The sequence below is a fragment of the Pteronotus mesoamericanus genome, unplaced genomic scaffold (assembly GCF_021234165.1).
Source record: "Pteronotus mesoamericanus isolate MK-2021 breed Mesoamerican mustached bat unplaced genomic scaffold, CSHL_Meso_final contig_44, whole genome shotgun sequence".
In the NCBI taxonomy this organism is placed as follows: Eukaryota; Metazoa; Chordata; class Mammalia; order Chiroptera; family Mormoopidae; genus Pteronotus; species Pteronotus mesoamericanus.
The window spans coordinates 4,962,831-4,988,360 of NW_026555166.1; the positions used below are offsets into that span (position 1 = coordinate 4,962,831).

At 39.3% G+C, this 25,530-nt stretch overlaps 1 protein-coding gene across 1 annotated transcript in view; it reads left to right on the forward strand.

The window, feature by feature from the left end:
- The window catches only part of DNAH6 (dynein axonemal heavy chain 6), a 273,527-nt gene that overhangs the window by 127,003 nt on the left and 120,994 nt on the right, over positions 1–25,530 (forward strand). Inside the window, exons 39-45 of the mRNA XM_054577633.1 lie at positions 650–807; positions 2,671–2,802; positions 7,252–7,423; positions 12,322–12,468; positions 13,023–13,096; positions 14,742–14,896; positions 23,744–23,975. Coding sequence (XP_054433608.1) covers positions 650–807; positions 2,671–2,802; positions 7,252–7,423; positions 12,322–12,468; positions 13,023–13,096; positions 14,742–14,896; positions 23,744–23,975 — 1,070 coding nt within the window. The remainder of the gene's footprint in view (positions 1–649; positions 808–2,670; positions 2,803–7,251; positions 7,424–12,321; positions 12,469–13,022; positions 13,097–14,741; positions 14,897–23,743; positions 23,976–25,530) is intronic.

Genomic DNA, 25,530 nt, shown 5'->3' on the forward strand with positions numbered 1-25,530 from the left:
GTACCGGGACACCAAGGTAACTCTCAGTTACCTTGGGATTGCCAAGCACTTGACACCAGCATAGGTTGAGTTACCTCTGCTCATGTTGCTCTCTTTTCTCAGTTACTACTCTTTTTTTTCCTAAAAAGTATGTGTATTGATTTTCTTTAAGTAAAATATGGCATGGTCCAGCTCCACTGTACCGGATTTCATTTTGTCATGGTCAGGATGTTTTTGAATATCTAGCCCTATTTTCCGTGTAGAGTATGGTGAGATAGCATTTATATGAAGAAGGTTTTGGAGATCTGCTTCCTACTGTGAAAAGAAAATGACTTTCCTAACCCCATGCTCCGTGGCTGGGGTTGAGAATGGTCAAGACCTACCTAGAGAGCAGACATCCTTGTGTATCGCTAAGAGTGAGGGTGAGGGACCGTGGGACAAGGTGGACACCCGGCCAGGTCCACATCTCCCTGCAGGGGCCTGGGTGGAATCAGAGGGAGGTCTCTCCTCCTCACGCAGGACTCTGCTGGGGCCCTCCTCACTCCTGAGAGAGCTGAGCTTATTATGACCCACAGGGTGTTCGTTGAGTCCAAAGACTTACCTAGAATTAGTTTTACATTTTCCAAAGGCAAATATTGATTCTTAAATTAAAATCATTTTAATTCCCCAGGAGCACCAGGAGACAAGCATGTTGTGATTTTTGTTGATGATTTAAACATGCCCAGACTGGATCGCTATGGCTCTCAGCCTCCAATTGAATTACTTCGGCAGTATCAAGATTTTGGTGGATTTTATGACAGAAACAAACTCTTCTGGAAAGACATACAGGTTACTTTAGATTTTAAATTTGTTTACAGTTGAACAGCAAGGCCATGTGGTATATTACAGTGATTGCCAACCTTTTTCATCTCATGGCACACATAAACTACTAAAATTCTGTAGCACACCAAAAAATATATTTTTTTCACTCTGACAAAAAATAGATATAATTTTTATTTATTTACAAAAAGATAATAATAATAGTAATTGCCTACCATTTTTGCCCCAAAGTGACTTTAAAAAATCTGGTGCCTATACTTGTATATAAGGATTCCTGTACCAAGAATTGACCAATCAGATACAGCACTATTTTATGACCTATGTATTTATGGTTCAAGACAGGGCATTCATACCAGATGGCTATTGTTGTGCTGGTTGTTATCATTTTTTTTTCTGATAATCTAAAGGAAAAGAAGTCAGTGCCCTTGACTAAATAGTCAAGTATTGCATGTTTTAAAAATTCTAGCGGCACACCAGTTGAAAACCACTGATGTGTTAGTTTGCTTGGGTTGCTATAACAAAGTAACTCCAACAACAAAAATGTATTTTCTCACAATTCCAGAGGCTGGAAGTTTGGGATCAAGATGTCATCAGGGTTGTTTTATTCTGAGGCTTCTCTCTTTGGCTCACAGATGGCTGTCTTCTCATAGTCTTCCCTCTGCACCCATCTGTGTTCAAATCTTCTCTTCTTATAAGGACACTAATCGTGTTTGGTTACAGCCCATCCTCATGACCTCATTGTAAATTAATTACCTCTTTAAAGTCCCTATCTCCAAATCTGGTCACATTAGGGCATCAACATATGATTGGCCAGGGGGAAGGAAAGACACAATTTAGCCCATAACCTATACCTTCAGTATTTTATATGTGTAATTCAATTCATCATTGCATGTCAAGTTCTTGTCACACTTGTTTCAGGAGATTCATGGACAAGTGAGACAGCCCCCACCTCCCAGAGGGCTCAGCTTTGGAGTATAGATAGACAGGTATTTACAAGGCAGGGTGATAAACAGAGAGAGACAGGAGGGAGGCAGGGACGGGAACTGAGCTGAGGATGAGAGAAGACTTTCCATAGGAGGTGAGGTCAGAACAAGGCTTTTTGCAGGCAGAACATGACAAAATAAGGAAAGGGAGCATCGTGCAGCTCAGAGGCGGGGAATGCGGGTCGCCACAGTGGTGTGGAATGTGAGCAGCAAAGCAGCAGGCGATGCAGAGTTCGGCCAAGGGGGCCATGGTTCCAACAATGAGAAAGGTGGGTTTATCCTCTAAGGATGGGGAGTCACAGAAGGAAATGCTATGGAAAGATCTCCTTGGCTGCAGGGGAGGCGTGGCTGAGAGAGGAGGCATAACCAGAGGCAACTGTAATATGTGTTACTCTGTTGATGAAAATGTGACCAGAGACTTCAAAGAACCTAATCATATATTTCCCCTATGGAGCAATTATTCAATGTGTGTTAATTCAGTGTTCCTGGCAACTATAAAGTTGCCAGGAACACAACTACCACAAATAATGAGTATCAACTATATTTAGTATTTTTCGAATGAATATAATTTAACTTAAGATAAAAATTCTTACAATTTTTTAGGATTAAATTTTTACATCAGAGTATTTATATAAGGCAGATGAGTTAGCTGAGTGACCTTGAGCAATGTAACTATCTGGGGCTTTTTTGTATCTAAAAAATGGGGTAACAGTCATGATCTCCTGGGATGCTTGTAAAGATCAACCCAGATAATGTGTAAGAAAATGTAACGCAATGCTGGCCAAGGGCCAGGTCCTCAAAAATTGTTGGTTCTGAGTCCTGCCATTGGGATGGACAGGTCCCACCTCTTCCTTTGTTGAGTGACCCAAGTGGTTTTTTTCCTCAACAGGATGTAACGATTGTATCAGCATGTGCACCTCCGGGCGGTGGCCGCAACCCTGTGACCCCGCGCTTCATCCGACACTTCAGCATGCTGTGTCTCCCCATGCCCTCGGAGCACAGTCTGAAACAGATTTTTCAGGTGAGTGTGGATTTAAACTTAGGCAAGAGGGAAAAAGAAAACATATTTGTTCCCAAACCCCCGCGATCAAAACAGCCCACCTGTCCCTTTCCCTAGCAGAAGCCGGGTAAACACAGGGCCTCTGGGTGGAAGCTGATACACATTTGCGTCACGTCTTCTGTGTTTGCGGTCTCAGAGATAGTTGTGGGCATGCAGAAAGGCTGTCAAAATGCAGCCCCTACCTTTCAAGAAGGCTCTACCCTGGCCCCTAGCGTTTTAGTACTCTGCACACAGTTCTCGGCAGGTCTCATCCACTGCCCAGCCGCCACCTCTGTGCACATCTCCTGCCTGACCACCAGGTCCGTGTGTCCATGTGACCACCAGACACAGCCCCTGGTAACCCCATAAGCCCAAGCTCAATGCAAGTCTGAATTCATCACCTCCAGGACCACCACCGCCTCCAATAGAAACAACCACCCATATTTCTCCCACCTGTACAACCTTCCTAAGAGCCACTTCCTCATCCTTTAAATGGGGCAAAGAACTGTGCCTGCCCTGTGAGTGCTCAGCAGAAGCGTTCTGTAAGTGGGAGGCATTATGTTACATAGAATGATAGGAAAAATTTTAAAAACCATGAAATGGCATGGCTAGAGCAAGCACGCCATGATCAGCTAACAAGGGCTGCTCAGAGGAGATAGACTGTGAGCTGAGTCCTGGATAATGGGAATGGTCAGGGCGGAATAGATCCTGGGGACAAAGCACATGGCTGAATGTATTCGCAGACGGAGGAAATGGTGAGTGGGCATACAGGTAGAATGAGAAGGCGCCTGGTCTGGAGAGGCTGACTTTGGGAGTAATCGCCTAGGAGCCCGAGGGCCAGGGTGCAGGCGCAGGTGAGCCTCTGCATTTGCAGGAGCAACCTCTCCTGCCAACGGGCGCCCTCAGGGAGAGAAAGGAACAGAGCCACCACGAACATAACTGTGAGTATGTGGAAACTGGTTTTCATATTGAAATAGCTTACATACATGGGAAATTATTTTTAATCAGTTTGAAGTAGTTCCAATAAGTTGTTTAAAAGCTAATGCCAAAATGGAATATAAGAACTGCCACATTTTGAAAAAGTTTTGGAGGGTCTTTTAGAATACGAAAGGATAGGAGCTGTAATAAGCATCAATTGTAGTACGACATGAAGTTGGTAATGAGGACAACACATGTATTAGAAGAATTTTATTAGGTCCCCCTCTTTTCTGTTGAGAACATTTGTGTGTGTGTTTAGAAGTTTGCAATGATTCCCAGCCATGCCATCTTAACACGCTTTGTGATGTAATCAGTGGCGAGGGGTGTGCCGAGTAACTTATGCCTGATGATGGAGTGCTACATTTGGGAATTATTTCATACATTAATAAATTAGAGCAAATTCAAGGTTATTCCAACAAAAGTGACATTTTAAAAAAGATTTCATTTATTTTTAGAGAGAGAGGAAGGGAGAGAGAAAGAGAGGGAGAGAAATATTGATGCATGAGAGAAACATCGATCAGTTGCTCCTCACATGCCCACAACCCAGGCATGTGCCCTGACTGGGAATCGAACCTGTGACCTTTCAGTTTACAGGACGACAGCCAGTCCACTGAGCCACCAGTCCGCGTACATCATTTTTAATCGCTCTAAAATGCTTTCCTGGGTAGGAGAAAAAGGTGGAGCCTGGAGTCCTGGAAAAGAAGTTGTCTCCAGCCCTTAGCTTCTCCCTCTGCCTGTGACATTGTCAAATCCATGGAAATCTGTCACTCACAGGAATATCATTGAGCAAGTATGTCACAGCTGTCACACTGAAATCAAGCAGGAACTGCTTCTTCCTACTGCAGCTTAGAGGCTTATATTTAAAACTCTACTCTCCACAGGTGACAATGGAAATGAAATGTGACAGCTGAGAGACTGGGGGTGAGGGAAGCACTAGGTTGCACTGAGTTCAGATGGGAAAGCATATTTTCTCCTTATTATCAGAACAGGATGTGTAACATGTAGAAGGAAAAAACTTGCTCTAGATCTGTGCATCCCAAACTTCATTTTTAATCACAAATCTAAGCAGGGCGCAAGTGTTCACAGCCCACTGTCCCTCTCCTCAGTATGGAGGAGAAAGGATCAAGGTAGAACCAAAAACTGAAAAAAAGCAAAGTCAATAGGTTAAAGTAAATTTGTTAACAACATATATAGATTGATTTGATTTTACTGTATAAAGAAGCCTAGGAGTCTAAATAGTATACATATATATTTATAGTGTATATATAATATTATAAATATTCTAAAATCATCAGTAATATCACTGTACTTTCTTTGTTAGTCTGTTGCAGGAAGCACATCACTAATTACAGTTTGCAGTTTGTACAGATTTGGATTATGTATGGTTTTGAGTGACATACTTAAACCACAATTAATACACATCTCAGTGTTTATTGATTAGAAATTTATATGCCAAAAATATGTATCACTATAAGGGTAAATTAAATCACACACAACAAATTAAATGGATAATTTCACTAAATTAGATGTAATTTTTTATTATAAAGCTATAACAACAATAATTGAAAACTGTGATCAACTCCAGAAAATAGTAGGTATGTCCTCCCCATGCCAAAGCATCCTTCCCTCAAACTGTAAGAATTCTGGTTCTACCTTGTGCACATATCCTTAGGAGAAACTTTTCAAAGGTACCAAACACACTATGTAAGCCAGAGCTTTAAATGGAATACCAAGCTGCAGTCCTCACTAAACTCTACCATGACATATTTATTTTAATGTATAAAATCAGTTTAATAGCTCTTCATTCATTAAAGAAGTTTTCACTGAGTACTTACTGTGCTCTAGACATTGGTACATCATTTTAAACAAAACACATCTCATCCTTGTCCTTGTGGGGCTTCCACCATGGAGACAGATAACAAACAAATGAACTAATATATAACAGATAATATATTAGTTGTGTATCTATAAAACTGTATTTGTGTGTATATATATATAACTAATATAATATAAAATATTAGTTATATATAATTGTATTTGTGTAATAGAGAACAAACTGGATATTTTATATATAATGTATATATTATATATAGTAAATTTTTTATTTTATGTGTATTGGAATGGTCCTACTCAAAATGTGGGCCACATGACTAATGTTAAATTCACATTAGGGGCCCAGGAGAGCAAGTGCCTCAAAAAGATTATCTTCATAAGCTGCTACAAATAATGTCCTACAAGAGGCTTACTGAAAAGAAATACTTCTATTTCCAAAAAATCTCATATATGAGCCTCAAATCTAAAATCACAAAGACTGACTTGCAAGCATTGACATGCATTCTGGCAGCTTCTCCCATGAGGAACTCCAAGGTTAATGATGATAGGAATTTATCTATACAAATCTGTAATGATTTTTCCAAGCAGCTGGGGGCAGGCGGCTGGCTAGTATATATGTACTTTCAGATTGTAACAAGTTATATATGAAAAGATCACAGAGCCCTAAGAAACTGATGGAGGACTTATTTTAAATGGGATAGTCAGGGACGTCCTCTGTGAAGAGATAACATGCATCCTAAAACACAAAGGATGAGAAAGTCCCTCCCAAGCAGACAGACCTGAGGGGGAGGGAGGAGGGACCATGTGCGGAGACCCTGAGGGAGGAGAGAGCAGGGGTGGTAAGGCCTGTGTGGCTGGGACACCGTGATCGATGGAGAGAGAGGGTAAGGTAAGGAGGCTGGGCAGGGGCAGAGCATGGACTGACAGGAGTGCAGTGCCTGATTTGCATAATTAAAGGTAACAGAATGGAGACAAGAATGGAAACAGAGAACACTGAATAAAGGAGGGAGTATAGAAGCTGAGATAAAAAAAAGAGTTGGGGCTCCAATGGGATAATGTCAAGGGAAAGAGACGGATCAACAAATGTATTCAAAATTGATTGTGAGACAGAGAATGAGACATGTCAAGAGAGACTTCCAAGTTCCTCACCTGAGCAGAGAGTGGGGCCACAAACTGAAATGGGGAAACTGAAAGGTGGGGAGTCTGTAGTTACAAGTAAGTTGTACTGTAAGAAAGTCTATGGGATTGTTGGTCATTCACGGGTAAAAACCAGGGAGGACTTCAGTTTATTTCCAGATGAGTCTGGGTGCTCCCTGAAGACCCCCCAGATCCACAGGGAGCAACTGTCTCTGTTAGTTGAAAGGAAGTTGTGGTAAATTCACTGGTCAGATATGAGTGCTGGCTGCACAGGCATCACCAGAAAATCACAGAAGATAGGAGTGAGCCCATTCTTGAGAACAGACTCTGAAATGAATGGAAGAGTTTAACCCCCAGGGGTCCTTGCATTGCAATTCGGCTTTCTAATTATTATTAGAAAAGTTATCCTCAGATCTGCAACATTTGAAACGTAAATTTTGGGGGGGAGAAAAATCCTAACCTTCTATATGTTTCTGGTTCTAGGCCATCTTAAACGGTTTCCTGAGTGACTTCCCACCAGCTGTCAAGCAAACCGCATCCAACATAGTCGAAGCCTCCGTTGAGATATATAGCAGAATGAGTGTTGATCTTCTGCCAACACCAGCCAAGTCCCATTATGTCTTTAACTTGAGGGATTTATCCAAATGTGTGCAAGGTAGTGTGTGGCCCCCTCATTCTCTGACCTTCACCCTCCCTTCAATTCTAGGTACCCCCAAACTCTCAGTAGAATTGTATGTACATGGATGTCTGTGACTTGCTGGCAATCTCAGTACTTGTCCCTGTTCAAGTCACTCTCTACCCCCCCGCCCCAGGCTGACTACTTCACAGCTTCCCTCAAACCACCAACGTCCTCTCCCATTTCTCACTCCCAGCCGATGACTTTTCTTTCTTTTTTTTTTTTTGAAAGTTAAACATTTGTTTATTGTTCATACTATTACAGCTGTCCCAATTTTCCCCCTTTGCCCCCTCCCCCAGCCTATCCCCCACTCCACAGTCAATCCCCACGCTGTTATTCACGTCCATGGGTCATGCATATATGGTCTTTGTCTAATCACTTCACCTTCTTTCACTCAGTCCCCACCTCTCCCCTTGCCTCCTACAGTTGTCAGTCTGTTCCATGTTTCTATGCCTCCGATTCTGTTTTGCTCGTTAGTTTATTTTGTTCATTAGATTCCAGTTATAAGTGAGATCATATTCTATTTGTTTTTCACTGACTGGTCTATTTCAGTTAGCATAATAGCCTTCAGTTCCATTCATGGAGTTGCAAAAAGTAAGAATTCCTTTTTACTGTTGCATAGTATTCCACTGTGTAAATGCACCACAGCTTTTTTATCCACTCATCTATTGATGGACACTTAGGCTGTTTCCAAATCTTGGCTATTGTTAATAGTGCCGCTATACTGGGTGCATATATTCTTTTGAATTGGTGTTTCAAGATTCTTTGGATATATTCCCAGAAGTAGAATCACTGGGTCAAAAGGCAGTCCCATTTTTAATTTTTTGAGGAAACTCCACAATGTTTTCCAGAGTGGTTGCACCCAGTCTGCATTCCCACCAACAGTGCACTAGGACTCACTTTTTTCTACATCCTCACCAACACTTGTTGTTTGTTGATTTATTAGTGAGAGCTATTTTGGTAGGCGTGAGGTAAAATCTCGTTGTTGTTTTAATTTGCATCTCTCTGATGGCTAGTGATTTTGAGCATGACAGTCTCTTCCATAAATGATGTTGGCAGAACTGGACTAGTACTTGCAAGAACATGAAACTAGACCACCAACTTACACCATACACTAGAATAAACTCAAAATGGATAAAAGTCTTAAATATAAGTTGTGATAACATAAAAATCCTAGAGGAAAATATAGGCAGTAAAATTTCAAATGTCTTGCATGAGAAATATTTTTGCCAATACGTCTCCTAGGGCAATAGAAACAAAGGGGAAAATACACAAATGGGACTACATCAAATTAAAAAGCTTCTGCACAGCTAAAGAAACTATCAACAGAATGAAAAGGGAACCCACTGTATGGGAGAACATATTTGCCAATGATATATCAGACAAGTGTTTAATCTCCAAAATATATAAAGGACTCATACAACTCAACATCAAGAAGGCAATTTTATTAAAATATGGCAAAGGACCCAAATAGACACTTTTCCAAGGAGGACATGCAGGTGGTCCATAGACTTTTCTTCTTATTTCACTGAAAAAACACAGAAGCAATCACACCAGAACTGCCTCACCTTTCAAATCTCTCAGACACCCTGCATCCTTGTCCCCTCCTGCAGTGGCTGAGGTGTCCCTGCTCCTCTCAGTAACCATGCTGACACTGAATCCCAGCCCCTCCTGCCTAGGCAAGGATTTTGCTTTTATCATTCCTATTTCTCTTCTGCATAATTGATATTTTCTCTTCGATTGGATCATTCCTAACAGCCTAAAAGCCTGCCACGATACCTCCCATCTTAAGAAATAATTATCTTTAGGCACCACATCCCCTGCCGCTACCTCTGCATTTTCTCTGCCCTTTCTAAGAAGACCCCTTGAAGAGTGGTCTCACCTCGCTGCCTCATTTTCTCCAGTTTCCCTCTTCAGTATGTTCCAATTAATCTTTTTTATCTGACATTGCACTGAACTACTCTTCCCACCTCTCTTTCTTGCGAAATCCATCAGTCAGTTCTCAGTTTGAACCTTAACCTCTCTGTAGTGTTAGGCACAGCCTCCCCTCTTGAAACCCTTCGTTCTCTGACCTACGAGGGCACACACTCCCTTGGGCTCCCTCCTCTCACTGGTGGCTGCTGCTTAGTCTCCTTCAATGGCTGTCCCTCTTCTTCCCTATCTCAACATGTTTGGATGCCCCAGAGCTCTTACTTCAGTCCTCTTTTCATCTACACATACTGCCTAGGTAATCTCAGTCAGTCCCACGGTGTTAAATGCATCTATTCAGAGATGCTGCTTGACTGTCTGCCTCCAGCCTTCCTTCTCCTCTAAGTGTCTGATTTGTTTATTCAGCTTGCTTCTCAATGACCTCACTTAGAAATCCAGATGGAGTTCTTAAACTTGACACATACGAATTCCTGCTTTTTGCCTCCTTCCCAGCCATGTGTACCCCAACCCATTTAAGGGGACTAGCATTGGTTGCTCTGCCCACCAGCTTTGGAGCATCCTTGTTTGTTCTCATTCCTTGATGATTCCCATCTGATCCATCAACATCCCCAGTGGCTTTACCTTCAAAATATATTCCAGATCTAATCACTGCTTACCACTCCATCCACTATCCCTCTAGCCCAACCAGGGATATTTAACAGAGAAAGCCTCCTGTCTGTCTCTGGTATCCTGCTTCGAGGCTGCCCAAGTACCCCTCCTGAAACCAAGCTCTGGCCTACACATGGCAGAGCGACTCCCGAGGCTGCTTCCCTGTCACCTGCCTTGGGACTGAGGCTCTCTCAGATCTGGTACCAGCAGCCTCCTGACTTTGTTGCCCATCGCTTTCCTCCCAGCTGCTACCACCTCCTTGCTGCCCCTGAGACAGGGCCTGCTCAGGGGCCTCTCTACTTCCCTTGGAATGTTCTTACCTCAGATATCCACATGACTCACTTTCCCTGTTCAAGTGTCACCTCCTCCTCATCCCTTCTACATCCCTTTATAGCACTTACTACAAGAAAATATATCCTATATATTTCTCTGCATATATGTCTGTGTCTTTATCTCTCCCAACAGAATGTCAGCTCCATGAGGGCTGTTTATTCAGTGCCTAGAATCATGCCTGGCACTGAATGAATGAATGATCGATGTCATAGAATGTCAGAACTGAAAGAACTCTTTTACAATACCTAGACCAAGTCCTCTCATTTTGTGCATAAGGACGTCAACTCTTAGTTGTTCAGTGGTCTTCTCTCTTCCCATCCAGTGCTGACTCCCTGTCCTATTCTCTTGTTTCTACACCACTCAATATTTTATTCTCAACAAAGATTAAAAAAAAAAAACTGGCTTATATAAGTATGTTTTAAAATCTGTGAAGAAGCATGACTGAAAGTTCTCAGGCACTTCCATGTAAAGCAATGACTGGGCTCTCTGAAAACCTGCTTCCTTTTCTGTCCTCATCAAAATCTCATTCATTACCAAACACAGATGAGATCTATTGTATATTTAAAAGGCAGGGAATGAACCAGGAGTTAATGGCTGGTGGCAGGAGCTGAAGCTTGGCTTTAAGGACCCTGTCTACACTGTTTGGCCCTCCTAGTGCTCAGTTCTTACCATCGGTCCCTTACCCTCCAACTTCCATTCTGATGACTGAACCTCTTTTCCTTTTCTTGCCTGTAACCTTCCTCCTCCTCCAAAACTCTTGAAGCTGACACACCATTCTTGCCACAGGATGGCGCAATAACTTGTATTTCTTCTCCACTAAAATTTAACCCTCCTATTTTAGCAGCTTAGTCCTAGAGTTCAGGAACTAATTTTTCCTAGAAAATACTGGAACATGGCTTTGTTTCTTTAGTGAATTGCTTTAAACGCACTTCCTGGTCCTCAGACATTGCCTAATCTAGTCATTTATTATTCTTCCCCATTGTCTTTTGATTCCTATTTTTTAGAAATTTAAATTTCTGAGCCTCGGAGTTCAGGATGCATTTTATCTCTGACAAAATCATAAAGTATCCATAAGATATTATAAAGTTTCAAAATAATTCCAATTTTGAATATCATTTCCCTTGTCCTCACATTTTATCAAAATGTACTGGAAATGCTCTTATTTTATACTTATTATCTGAAAATAATTAAATCCTTAACCATTTCAAGAAACATATATCACAAATACATACATGCACACAATATGAGGCACAAAAGAACAATGTAACATTATCTATAGAAATCCCCTATTACCCCAAAGCAGCATGAATGGTACCAGCTATGTGGTACGGTGTCTCCTGTCAGCTGGGTGTACTCTAGCACATGGTAGGGTTCACCCATCCTCTTCAGCACACTGTGAGGACCACCATATGAGAATGAACACTTCCTGGACTTTCATACATCATTGTTTTCACTGTAACTTGGAATTATTAGAACTGTGTTTGCAATTACAAACTATATTAATACAAGGAGTACTCAGAAAAATTTGAGCAGAAGCCAGAAGGACCAGGGGCATTTGATGAGGACTGAACATTGAAGACGGTTGGGAGAGGAAATGATATTTTGGAAACAGTTTAAAAGTCAGGAGGTGGAGGGGAAGTTGCTAGATAAAAATACGTATATTAAAGATGACACTCCTCACTGAACAGGCTGCAACAGAATGTAATAATGACATGAACATTGTTTACACTGTGAAGGCTGACTATGTCACAAGTTCAAGTAAAGAAACATCACAAAGCAAGAAAAAAATATCAGGTATTCAGTTTTGCTTTCAAAAATGAGGTCACTATTACTATATGTGCAGATCCACTGGGGAAGCACCCATTTCTGGTAGTGCAGGGATAAAACTGAGCTTAAGGATCTTCTAAAACTAATACTATATATTCCACAACTGTAGAATTTTCTTTTTTCTTTTTTCTCAAAAACAGGTATCCTCCAGTGTGACCCAGGGACAATAAGAGAAGAAATACAAATATTTAGACTATTTTGCCATGAATGTCAAAGAGTCTTCCATGATCGCCTGATTAATAATGAAGATAAACACTATTTCCATGCTATTTTGACAGAAATGGCCAGTAAATATCAATCTTTATTTAGCTCTTTTTTTTTTTTTTAGTAGAAAAGCAATCTGGTTTCTGTAAAGGAAAATTAAAATGAGCTTATATAGGGTAAAGCAAAGTGAATTTTAGTCACTCCTAAATAGAAGTTTTTTTCAATGACTCAAATATATAAATATATGAAATATTATAAAATTCATTGTATTGAAATTTAAAAAGGGTTAATATTTTAAATTCAGTATAGCTTTTTAAGTAGAGGCAAGAATGTAGGAAAAACAGCATTTTGTGTGATAAGAAGCCAGGATATTTCTAAAGTATTTCTTATTAATATGTATTCAATATCTATTATTTAATAAAATGCTTATATAATGTTAAATATGCTTAATTTTAAATCTGGGAGACTATCAACCAAACTAAAGTGGTACAGTATTAACATGGCTTTCTCTCAGTTTTATTTATAATACGTAAGGCTTCTAAGTTAAGTAAAAGCTAATATTATCCTGAATATTTATTATTAAAATACTAGATTCAATCTTTGCATTATATTAAAATTGATTTTGGTTTTCAAACAGACAAACATTTTGGAATTGCAATTGGCCTGGAATATTTTTTGCATAAGCCCATCATATTTGGAGATTTCATTAAGGCAAGTATCCTCTAATAACTACATCTGAAGATTATAATTATATTAATATTACAATTATAAGCCTTATAATTTGAAGATTATAAAGCTCAAGTTCACATTCTACAAGATCTTTGCACCTGTGAAGTTTAAAGATCTAGATGAGGGATCAGCAAACTATGGCCCATAGACCAAATCTGCCCAATAAAGCTCTATAGGAACACAGCCATGCAATTCTATCTGACCGTGTACCATTTATGTGGCTACTTTCACATTACAAGGCAAAGGAAAGACTATAAGGTCTGCAAAGCCTAAAATATTTATTATCTGGCCCTTTAGAGAAAAAGATTGCTGACTCCTGATCTAGTTGAATTTGTTTTGATAATAGTTTGAATCAGAGACCCATCAAGTATTCAATGTGTAAGGAGTTTTAGCCCCTTAGCTCAGGTCTGGACTGCCCCTTACTCTACCACATGTGCCTGTGCAGCCTCCGCTCAGATGCTTCCAGTGATGGGAAGCTCATTAGTTAGCAGTGCTGCCCTCTTCACTTCAGAGTAGCTCTAATTAGCAGCAAAATTTTCCTTGTATTAAGTTCCTCATCTGTCACTCCAATAACATCCATACATGGGCCCTAATTTTACCTTCTTGACCTGCCTAGAACTAGTCTTCCATCTAACTACCCTACCTTTGTTGACAGACAGATATCTTGTTTTGAAAATTTACTCTTGTTTTGGTTCACCATTCCTCATGTCTGTGAGAGGGAAGAGCCATGTCTGCTTTGTTCACCCTAAATCCGTGCACAGAGCTAGGTACGAAACAGGTTCTCAGTCAGTGCTGCTAAAACACAGGAATGGCCTCATCTTTGTATTATATGTATGCAGTGTCTCATCGCCCTGCTAACCCCTGACAGATAAAAAACATAAACAATATATTTCATTAAACACAAAGTCCAAAATTGGCTTTCAGGTGGTGACTATATTTCCTGTGTGTTTCCAGTGGCATTATTATCAAATAGGGGGAATACATCAAAGGAAAAGATGGGCTCTTCTTGCATTGCCTACATGCATTTTAGTCAAAGTTTCCAAATAAAAATGCCTCCAGGGAGGTTGTTACAGCAAAGAAAAGGCATCATTAATAGGTCCAAACAAGACCTCAATTCCCTATAACTTGTTCCACATTTCATTCTCAATGGTTTGCTTAATTAGATGACTGCAGTGTAAAAACTACGTATAACTCTGACATGATTTTTTACAGCCATAGCAGTCTGCTATACATGATTTTCAACCCACTTAGTTTTTCTGATGTTAACAGCCTTGACATAATTTCATTGAGAGTAAAATTATGAAACCAGAGTAAGGTACATAAGAAAAATGTAAAACCAATTTTGGAGCTCCTGCGTAAATTTTATTGAAAAAAAATTGAAATTAAAATGTACCACTTGAAGTAGTTAGATGAAGTGTACTTTCACTTATCCACAAAAATCTGTTTCATTAGTTCCGATTCCCTTGTTTTGAAGGCCCTCCGAGCATACATGTAAGCAAATGATTAAATAGCAGCATAGATAAAATAATGTTCCCTCCTAAGGTCATGTATGTTTTTTATGTGTATATGTATACTTCTATGTCAGAATTGACTCAACTCATTTCTTCTCCCATAAATCATCTTATAGTTTGGAGCAGATAAGACTGATCGGATTTATGATGACATGCCTGATATGGAGAAAATCGCAAATGTTCTACAGGACTATCTTGATGATTATAACCTTACAAATCCAAAAGAAGTAAAGTTGGTGTTCTTTCACGATGCTATAGAACACGTTTCAAGGTATAGTGCTGTAAGATGCTCAATAATGCATTGATCTAATTTGCTTTATATTTAAAGATACGATTAAATTGTGCAAAACCCTTTACATGGATTACTAGGTGCACAAAGGTATATAACAAGTCTTGCTATAATTTATTTTTGATATATTTTAAATATATATGCATGAACTTTTAGTGGAATCCCCCCAGGGTTACTATTTTTGCTAAATCTTAACAGATTGTTTTTTGCCTGTTTTAAATGTCCTATATCATTACAAAAAATGGGTCTAAGATGTTCACAGAGATACATGTACAGTATAACAAGGCTGATTATATGCTTGCCTAAAGAAGGAGGGGTTTATAGAAAAACAAGGTGAATTCAGGATCACAGTTTCCATCTGCTTATGAGTCTGACTCTATTGAAAGTATCCTTTCAGGCAGTCGTCTCCAGCCTTTTTGGCACCAGGGAGCAGTTTTGTGGAAGATAGTTCTTCCACGGACCAGGGGTGGGGAGCGTGGTTTTAGGATGCTTCAAGCACATCACTGTTATTGTGCACTTTATTTATGTTATTATCACATTGTAATATGTAATTGAATAATTATAAAACTCACCATAATGCAGAATCAGTGGGAGCCCTGAGCTTGTTCTCCTGCATCTAGACAATCCCATCTGGGGGTGATGAGAGACAGTGACACCTGAAGAATGTTGCTTATGTCCCATCTGCTGTTATCTCGTTTTGGTTGCTGTCACTGCAGAAAACCCTGCTTCACAAAGATGGGATGTTGGAAATGGAAGCAGGTTTTTCAGTGCTTTTTCAGGATATTCCACCTTGACTTTGATCCAGAAAGTATGGAGATTTGAAGTTATCTCAAACATACTTTTAAGGCACTGCCATTTGTGATCTCAACCAACTGATCCTCCCCTAGCGTGGACAAAGTCAATTCCTCTGGCTTATTCACAAATGGGTTGCAGATCTATTCCTTCCCAGTTTGGAGTCTTTTGTGGTTGGGAAGTAAGGCTCAAACTCTTTTGAAAGCCAAGATAGATGATCGTGCACCAGCTGGAAGAAAGAAGCCCCTGGCTCAGTCTCTTTCAAAATCTCTGCTACTATTTTAAACATGTCAAAAATCCCAATGTGCATTCATCACCCTCATAATTCCAGTTTGACTTTGAACGGAGCCGCTTTATCTGCCAACTTGGACACAGTTGTCATTCTCCCCTGATGAGACAGATTGAGTTCATTGAGCAGGTTGAATATGTCATACGAGTAAGCAAATTTTGTGACCCATTCTGTGTCACCATAATATGCTCCCAGTGCTGACTGTTTTTCTAAAAGGAATCTCTGGGGCAGCTCTCGTAACTCAAAACCTCTGGCCAGTGACCTACCTTTAGAAAGCCATCTCACTCCTGTGTGTAAGAGAAGACCTGTGTGCTCCGTATCCATCTCCTCACAGAGCTGAGTGAACAGATGTGAGTAAGGGCATGTACTTTAACATGATTGATAATTTTAATCACATCCTGCAAAATATTTTTAAGTTCAGGTGACATTTTTTGGCTGGCTAGCATTTCTCTATGGATAATACAGGGTGCAGACTCGCATTCAGAAGTGCCCTCTTTGACCTGAGTAGTGAAATCAGAAAACCAGAAAGCCATCTAGTCATGGCAGCCTCTCCGTCTGAGCATATACCGACACAAAATGACCAATTCTGTTTTCCTGATATGTAATCATTCAAAAACTTGAATAGTTCTGCAGTTGTGGTGTTGGTTGGCAACAAAAGTGCACATACCATGTCCTCATGCACACCCTCCTGAACAATATATCACACAAAAACAAGTATTGTTTCCTTGTTGTCAACATCAGTTGACTCATCAACCTAGATTGCACACCACTGTGACTCAATAATCCTCTCTAACAATTGTGCCTCAATATCCTCTGCTGTTTCATCAATTCATCTAGTTATGGTGCTGGCCAAAAGAGGAACACGGGCCACCTTTTGAAATGTAGCCTCTCCTAAAAGTTCACAACAAATGTCCTTAGCAGCAGGCAGGATCAACTCTTCACCAATAATAAATGGCTTCTTAGCTTTAGCAATGTGGTTAGCTACTAAAAATGATGCTCTCAGTGTAAACACATTTGATGAAGTCATGACCTTCAATAATTGCTTCTGTTCTTTGTGTTCACGTTTTTTTCCTTTCAAAAAACTCCAAAGGCTTGTCTTTTAATGCAGGGTGCTTGGTCTCCATGCAGCAAAGCACTTTTGAAGGTTTTCTAGCTTTGTTGGATAAGCATTCACTATACATTATACAAAACAGGCTTGGAAAATGTGAATCACCTATTGCAATGAACCCATAATTTAAGTAGGAATCTTGGTATTTTCTTTTAAATGAAGCTTTCTTTTTGTTATAGTCTTCTGCTGTCTTATCATTGGGTCTTTCCCCCTTTCCAAGGAAGCTCTCCAGCAACATTTGTGTTTTACTCGTTTTGGCTAGGGTTAGCATGTAGCTTTACCAAAACTGTGACTGAGGCAAGTGCACAGCACAGGAAAGCTGTGGGCAAAAGTAGTAAATAAGATAATGGGCGGGCTGTGCACAGACTAAATAAAGTAAGTGTTGGATTCTGACTTAAAGCCTGCCACCACATGCAGCTATACAACTGAAGTGTATCAACTTACCCTGTAAAGCCTGCCACCAGCTGCAGCTTGTCATTTGGCTACTCACTGATAGGGTTTTGATACGAGTCTGCAAGCAACTGATTTATTATGGCGTCTGTGCAATCAAACCTCTCTGCCAATGATAATCTGTACTTGCAGCTGCTCCCCAGCACTAGCATCACCACCTCAGCTCCACCTGAGCTCATCAGACATTAACTTCTCATAAGAAGCATGCAACCTAGATGCCTAGCATGTGCAGTTCACAGTAGGATTCATGCCCTGTGAGAATCTAATGCTGCCGCTGATCTGACAGAAGGCAGAGCCCAGGCAGTAGTGCAAGTGACAAGCGACAGGGAGGGGCTGTGAATACAGATAAAGCTTTGCTCCCTCATCCACCACTCACCTCCTTCTGTGCAGCCCAGTTCCTAATGGGGTTTGGGGACCCCTCCTTTGAGGGGCATCCCTGACACCTGGGTATCCATTCTGAATACCTGCAATCCTTGAAGCACACATCACTTTTTGAAGTGACTCGTGTCCTGTGGGACAATTCAGTGTCAAAATGACCCTCCAAAGGTAAGTCAAGATTTGCTCCTTGTGACTTCTGTCACTCAATGTGAATATAAAACCATGATAGGAAGGATCTCATTTAACTGTCATAATACCTCTGTATGGCTCAACATCATAATCTCTTTACACATGAATCTCAGAGAATGTTCCAGTGGCCTGTTGTTATATAATAAGACACCAGAGATTCTCTCTTGGGATCTCTCACGCAGCTGTAGTCAGGCAGTATCTGAAGCACCTGGCACACCTCTGCCTCCAGTTGGACTCCAGCATGGCAGCACGGGCATGTCTGGGCTTCTTACATGCTGGCTCAGGGCTCCAAAGACTTGTGCCCCAGGAGAGAGCCAAGGAGATGCCAAATGGCCTCTTACAACCTAGCCTTTGAAGTCATATGGCCTCACTTCTGTCATGCTCTGTTAGTCAGTGGAGTCATACAGGCCCACCCAGGCCCACAAGAAGGGGTTCAGAGATTCTATCCCTTGATACGATCAAAGACCAAATAGGACTAGGAACATTTTACAGCCATATTTGGACAATACCATGTGCCACAGAGAAACTAGGTAAGTTGTTCAAAGTCCTCTAACTAGCGAGTGGCAGGCTGGCGATCACATCCAGATCGCTTTGACTCTAACTCTGCCACAGATCTCTCCACCTGAAACGGACCTACTCTTTTTCATAATAGTCCTCCAAATACTTAAAAATAATAACCAGCCTCCCCTTAGCTTTATCTTCTCCAGGCATAATTATCCCAGATCTTTCACTATTGCCTGGTAGAAATTATTTCCACCCTTCAACATACTGAGCAATTTATAACTTTTCATTGTTCCACTCAGAATGTGATACCCAGATTTGATAGCATACTCTGTGGAATAAACAGTGTAAAATGTGTGTGAGGATAGGCTTTTCCATGGTCTAGTACTGCAGTGAGATTTTAATGACTTTGTTTTCTTCCCTTGTCAACTACATTTTAATGTTGGACCTTGTTAAGACTGACAATTAAATCCCCAGGATTTTTTTTTATAAACCATAAGCAAACTAAGTCTTTCACCATTGCTGTATTTTTGTTTAATTAACTCTGATTCAAGAATGTATGTTTGTCACAGCTCCAGTGTTATACAATAGTTTGTCATTGGGTTGTCAAAACACCCCTTGCTTCCCATCTGTCCCCCTCCCAACGTACCCACAAGCGATCTCCTAACAACTTTTATCCCCGTAGCTCAGACAGGCCCTCAGACTGAAAGAAAAACACTGCGGCAGCGCTCTGGTCTGAGAAGCTTCTTGGAGAATAGACCAGATGATAGGCGAAGTCGGCTTAATTGTATTTATAATCGTTCTTACTTTTGTTAAAGGGAATCACCAGGTTACTCAAGGTTTGCTTAAAATATTACAGGAGAAAATTAAAAGCCATTTGTTGAATGGGGGAGTTTTGGTTTTCAGATACACAAAGGATAGCCATGTGAATAATGATGTAGATGTGTTTTCTATTTTTCTAGAGAGGATTAGTAGTTAGGAATTAGAGAAAACAAAATTTTATTTGTCATAAGTAAGGGCTTTTAAATACCCACTGCTGGAAGAGGCTTCATTATGAACATGAGTTTTGGGGCAATTACTAAATATTCAGTAATTTAGCAAATACTATATTTGTATTTGTTGATGACATTTAGTTCAAGTTCCCTCCACCCCGACCCCAGAGGATAAATGGATAAAGGCCTTCCCAGCTAAGAAAGAGTATTTTTTTTGCTTCAGGCCTATACTTTCAAAGTGCAATTTGCACCAGGCGATTTACCCATCGCATGCTCCCAAAGGTGTTGCCAAGAATGATAGAACAGGTTTCTCTATTAAAATATAAGGCACTGGGGGCTAGGTGGGGGTGGGCCAAGGGGGTTGGGGACAGAAAGAAACTTGGCTTGGGACAATGGGCACACAATGCAGTGTGCAGGTGATGTTTTATTGAGTTGAAGATTTGAAACTTGTATGGTTTTGCAAACCAATAAATTCAATGAAAATATAAGGTGCTACGTAGGAGAGTCGTCTCCTCCTACTATAGTAGAGAAAATGTAACTTTAGAGGACTCTTAAATGGAGGGAGTTTCCTATCCACTGATATATGTAAGTTGTCAGAAAAAATAAAACCAGGAAGCAGAATGGACAAATCATTTGTTTCCAATAATTTCAGACAGAAATAATAAATTACTATAATGTACAATAAATGAAGCAAGAAAAGAGTAACAAAAAGTGCAAGATTTTTGTAATATTCAGTATTTCTTCCACTGTATAACACTAGTGCATTGTAAGAGAGATGGAGCAATGGAAATGGTGTCTCTGGGTCAACTCTAGGGGAGGAGGTGGCCAAGGATACGAGGGAAGGGAGCCCACAACCTTCTTCTGTAAAGAGCCAGACGGTAAATATTTTAGGCTCTGCAGGTCATGCAGCCCCTGTTACAACTACTCCACTCTGCCGTTGTAACATAAGAGGAGCCACCTTCAATAAGTGAATGAATGAGCACGGCTATGTTCCAATAAAACTTTGTTTATGGACACTAATATTATAATGTTGTAGGATTTTCATATATTATAAAATATTACTTTTTGTCAACCATTTAAAAATCTAAAAAATCATTTTTGGCTCATAGGACATGAAAATCTTTTTTTTAAAAAGCCAAAAACAAAAAACAGTGGTCAGAGGGCAGGGCCTGTCCCACAAGCTGTTGCTCACTGACACCTGCTCTCCACAAAGCAGTGTCACTCAGCAGTCAGGGCAGAGAAAGAGCAGGTGCCTGAGGGGCAGGAGAGGGTGCAAAGCGATAGGAGGCAAATTTGAATGTTCGGTTCTTATTTGTGAAGATCTCGAATAATGACCTAGGAGTCTGTGCTTTGTCCTGGAGGAAACATTTCCTGATGAGTCCTTATAAAGACCTGCATTCTCTGCTCATGATAAACAGGTCCTATCCCATCCCCTGACACCAAAGATGGTGGCACTTAGAACTATTTAAGTGTGTTCTCTAAGTCACAATTTTAAGGTGTCTAGAAGTCGAGTACTTCAATACAGATTATTTGGTAAAAAGTATACTGAATTTTATAGTTAGAATAAGAAATGACAGGTCTCCGTTTTTTGTATAAATACAATTTTATTAATAAAAATTCACATTACCAAGGTCTTTTTAATGCTGTAACTGTTGCATGAAGAAAGCATTTTTATCGTTTCTACAAGGCAGAAATATATCTACTTTATTTTCTTTTTAAAAATAGTAATTATTTTTCTGATCATATACTAAACACACACATTACAGAAATTTAGAAAAACTTTATTCATAATTCTACTTCTTCGTCCACAGACAACCACTTAAAATTGTATGGTGCTTCCAAATATATTTATAAGCATACTTTTTTCAAAATTATATGGCACATATAGTTGAACATTGTGCCTTTAACACATTTGCCTCCACAATCCTATGTAATTAATTAAATATTATTTTAAAACATGGCTTCAACAGCCACATTTATGCCATACTAATTTATTTTCCATTTGTTTTTAATGCAACCTCTTTTATGTTTCATGCTCTCGCTCTCTCTGTCACAACCACACACTCTGAAAAGGATTCTATTTGCAGTTATAAGGTAATGTTTTTTAATATTGTTAACCTCATCACAAAACATTAAAAAAAAAACCTAAATGCTCATCACTGAGGAACTGGTTAAATAAACTATGGTATATCTATTGCTGTATTTACTAGCATGAGATGGTCCATAATGCCTCATTTAGCAAAACAATCACGAACAAAATGTTGTATAACTTAATTCCATTTTGTAAACACATCCATATAAGGCAACGGACATAAATTTATTTAACAAAGATGTCTGAAGCCCCTGCTGTGTGCTCTATGCTGTTCCCATAGAGAGCAGGGCAGCATTCTGGCCCTCAAGGTGGAGCTTACGAGTGGTTGGCAGGGCAGCAATGGTATTCTCTTACCAGTCACAGAGACCATATTTTACTTTCATAATTTAAAAGTATAGTGAGCCATTACCCTTGTCAAATAATTGAAACTTGTTTTCTCTAGTTATCAGCACCATGAATAAAACTATAGATAGATAGATAACTTCCTACAAAAGAGAAAGAAATTAAACCTGCCTTTAGAGTTCTCCCAAGATTTCTTAATTTCTGATGACTCAATCTGAGACTTTAGATAATTACAATAATAATTTTTTAATTGGTTTTACATTTGTATCTTTTTTTAAGAAAAATTTATTGGTATTATCATTACTTTTTTATCATCTTAACAATAGTATAATAGACCTGATGCTCATACATACTGCTCACTTTTGTACTGCCATCTTTCTCCCTTTCTTGAGTTTTTAAAATTTTATTCATACTTCTCAATATATATTTTCAAGGGATCTTTCAAGAAGGGTTGGCAGATAGCTTACTCTCTGAGCAATAAAATAATAGTTTTCCTTCTGTAACTATTGTGTTGTGAAATAACATCTTATAAAACAGATGCCTGAGGCCAACCTAAATTTATGTGTCCTTTTGGGAATAATCTATTACATCCACTTTTTACATGTTCATTTTTCAGTTATATCTAAAATATAGGTTTCTACTTCATATATGCCTCCACATATGAAAAAGATACATATATATGCACACATATATACATACATCTATACACATATATTTTATTTTATATTTATGTATCTCCTGGGAAATACTTAGTGTTTTGCCTCTCCTCTTTGTTTTTGGGGTTTTTTTTTCCTGACCCTCAATAATATATTCAGATCTGTAAGCTCAGCTCTGATGGTTTTTTCTTTTATTTCAGTCACTGTTGTACCCAGACCTACCCGCCCTTACTTCTCCTTCTGTAATTCCTATTGTCTGGCTGCTGGAATCTCATTTGTTTCTCCCAGGTCTCTCCTCCTTATCTTCCATTTTTTCTTGTCATTTTGATATCATTAACCTTTTTTTCTCTGAGTTCTGGGTAAGTTCCTTGAGTTTGTTTTCTACTCCACCTATTCAATTTTCTACAATATCCTAATTACAAAGCCCATCTTCTATTAAGGTTTTCGATTTGGTGGTTATATTTTTTCATCTCCATACAATGTATTTTCAAAACTTGGATTTTGTTACCCTTTGTGAGTGCTAACTTTAATATCTTGGTTTCAATTCTGTTTAAATTTTTGTTGTTAACATGAATCAGAAAATTGTCTAAAATTGTGTTGATGTGGTAAATTCATTTTAGGGTTTTACTGTTGATCTCTCCTTCTGAACTTCAGTGTCTTTTCCTAGGTCCATGATTTTTATTCTTGCTCATCCTTATAAATAGAGATCTGGGCTTGCCAATATAATGGTTAACATAAGTAATGGCCTAGATCAGCAGAGCTCCTCAAAAATTCTTTTCTACATCTTAAAGAAGAATGAAGAGATTTACTTTACTCTAAATTTGCATGACGAAAGGTAACAGCCTACAGGAAATGGAGGAGAGATAGATACAAGGAAAAGCCAACTGTAAACCTCAGAAATACCCTGCTCTTTCTTGTGGCCTTTTGCTCAGGGATGACACTTGGCTGGCCACCAGCCTTCCCCACTGGGGCAGACCCTCTGAGAAGAAGCCACAGCTGTATAATGGAAAATGAACCTTTCTCTGCTTTGCTTCCTATAGAATTGCCCGCATGATTCGTCAGGAAAGAGGCAACGCCCTGCTTGTTGGAGTAGGAGGCACAGGAAAGCAGTCTCTTACAAGACTTGCAGCTCACATATGTGGTTACAAATGTTTGCAGATTGAACTGAGTCGGGGCTATAATTATGAGAGTTTTCATGAAGACCTAAGGAAGTTGTACAAACTGGCTGGTATAGATGACAAGAATATGGTTTTCCTCTTCACAGACACACAGGTACATATTTCAGTAACCAAAGGGTAAGAACAAGAAAGTATTACAATCACTTATGTGCTTGAATAATTTGTATGGTGCAGTTCAGGGACTTGTTACATCTGATAAACAAATTTCTTGTATCTTGTAGAAGACTTTTATAACACATTTTAATTTATTTTACCAACTCTTGTTTCCCCCTTTAAATTCTAAATAAGTATATATGATCAAAGGTTAAGGTAATGAGAAAGGTTTTGACTTTACTTTGAGGGAAAAGATATAGCTAGCAGGAGGTAATAAACTCTTTCTGAAGAGGTAAATATAAGAAAGTAATTTCCTAAGTGAAACCAATTAGGGAAATAGGATTTACTCAAGAAAAGGAAAACATAACAGCTATGTTTTAGGGTTAACTTAACTTTAAAGTTAAAATAGAGTATATATATATACTATATATATATATAAAAAACAATCATTTTCACTGATCTTAAATTTGTTCTATAGTAACAAATTTATATATAGTAGAGTATATATATATACTCTCTCTCTCTCTCTCTCTCTATATATATATAAAACAATCATTTTCACTGATCTAAAATTTGTTCTATAGTAAAGGATTTTCTATCTTTACTACACTTGCATATTTTAACATTAGGGAAAAACCTTTATAGAAATTAGCCAGGGAATAAAAAAGGAATAGATCTGATGCATAAATACCTTGAAGTTCATTTTACTTCTTAAAACACTATAGGATTAAGTACAATCATAAAATGGGGAAAAATTTTTACATCTGTGACATACAGTGAGTCTATATCTGAATATGTAAATATTTTTTACAAATGAGGAACAACCCATAGTCAAATGTGTGTCCATAACTGGCTCTGACCACCACCAGCGCCTGCCCTGGTCCCTAGCCACAGTGCCACTGAGGACCCCAAAAGCCCTTTCATCCACTGCAGACCCCCTGCAGTGCTAGATACATATAGTTATCAATACTGTGGACCCCAGTGGCCTGAGCCAAAGAGAGATTAACACTATCATCCCAGACCCAGTATTACCACACACCTCTACACTTGCCATCCTGTACTGTACTACTAGACCAGTGGTCACAGAATACCCCAGCAGGTCCCTAACTGCAGGTGAAAGTCTTCCCTTGCCAAAATCAGTACATAAAGTTTGGATTAGGTGACTGCTTCCTCAAATACACAGACATCTATATAAGACTACAGAGATCATGAAGAGTCAGGAAACAGGACTCCACCAAAGGAATACAGTAAACTTCCAATGACTGGCCCTAAACAAATGGAGATTCACAAACTGCTTCACAAATAATTCAGAAGTATTTGTTCTAAAGATGTTAAGAGAGCTCCAAGGGAATACATATAAGTGATTTATCAACATCAGGAAAATATTACTGTAACAAAATTACAGATAGGGACATCACCAAGGTGGCAATATAAGTTGTTCCCAATTTTACCCGCCTTCACAAAACAACTAACAACTATTCATGGATAAGTCACCATTCAGAGAATCCTAAACAAGATGAATCCTGAATCATGCCCCCTGCCAACCAGCCCTGCAC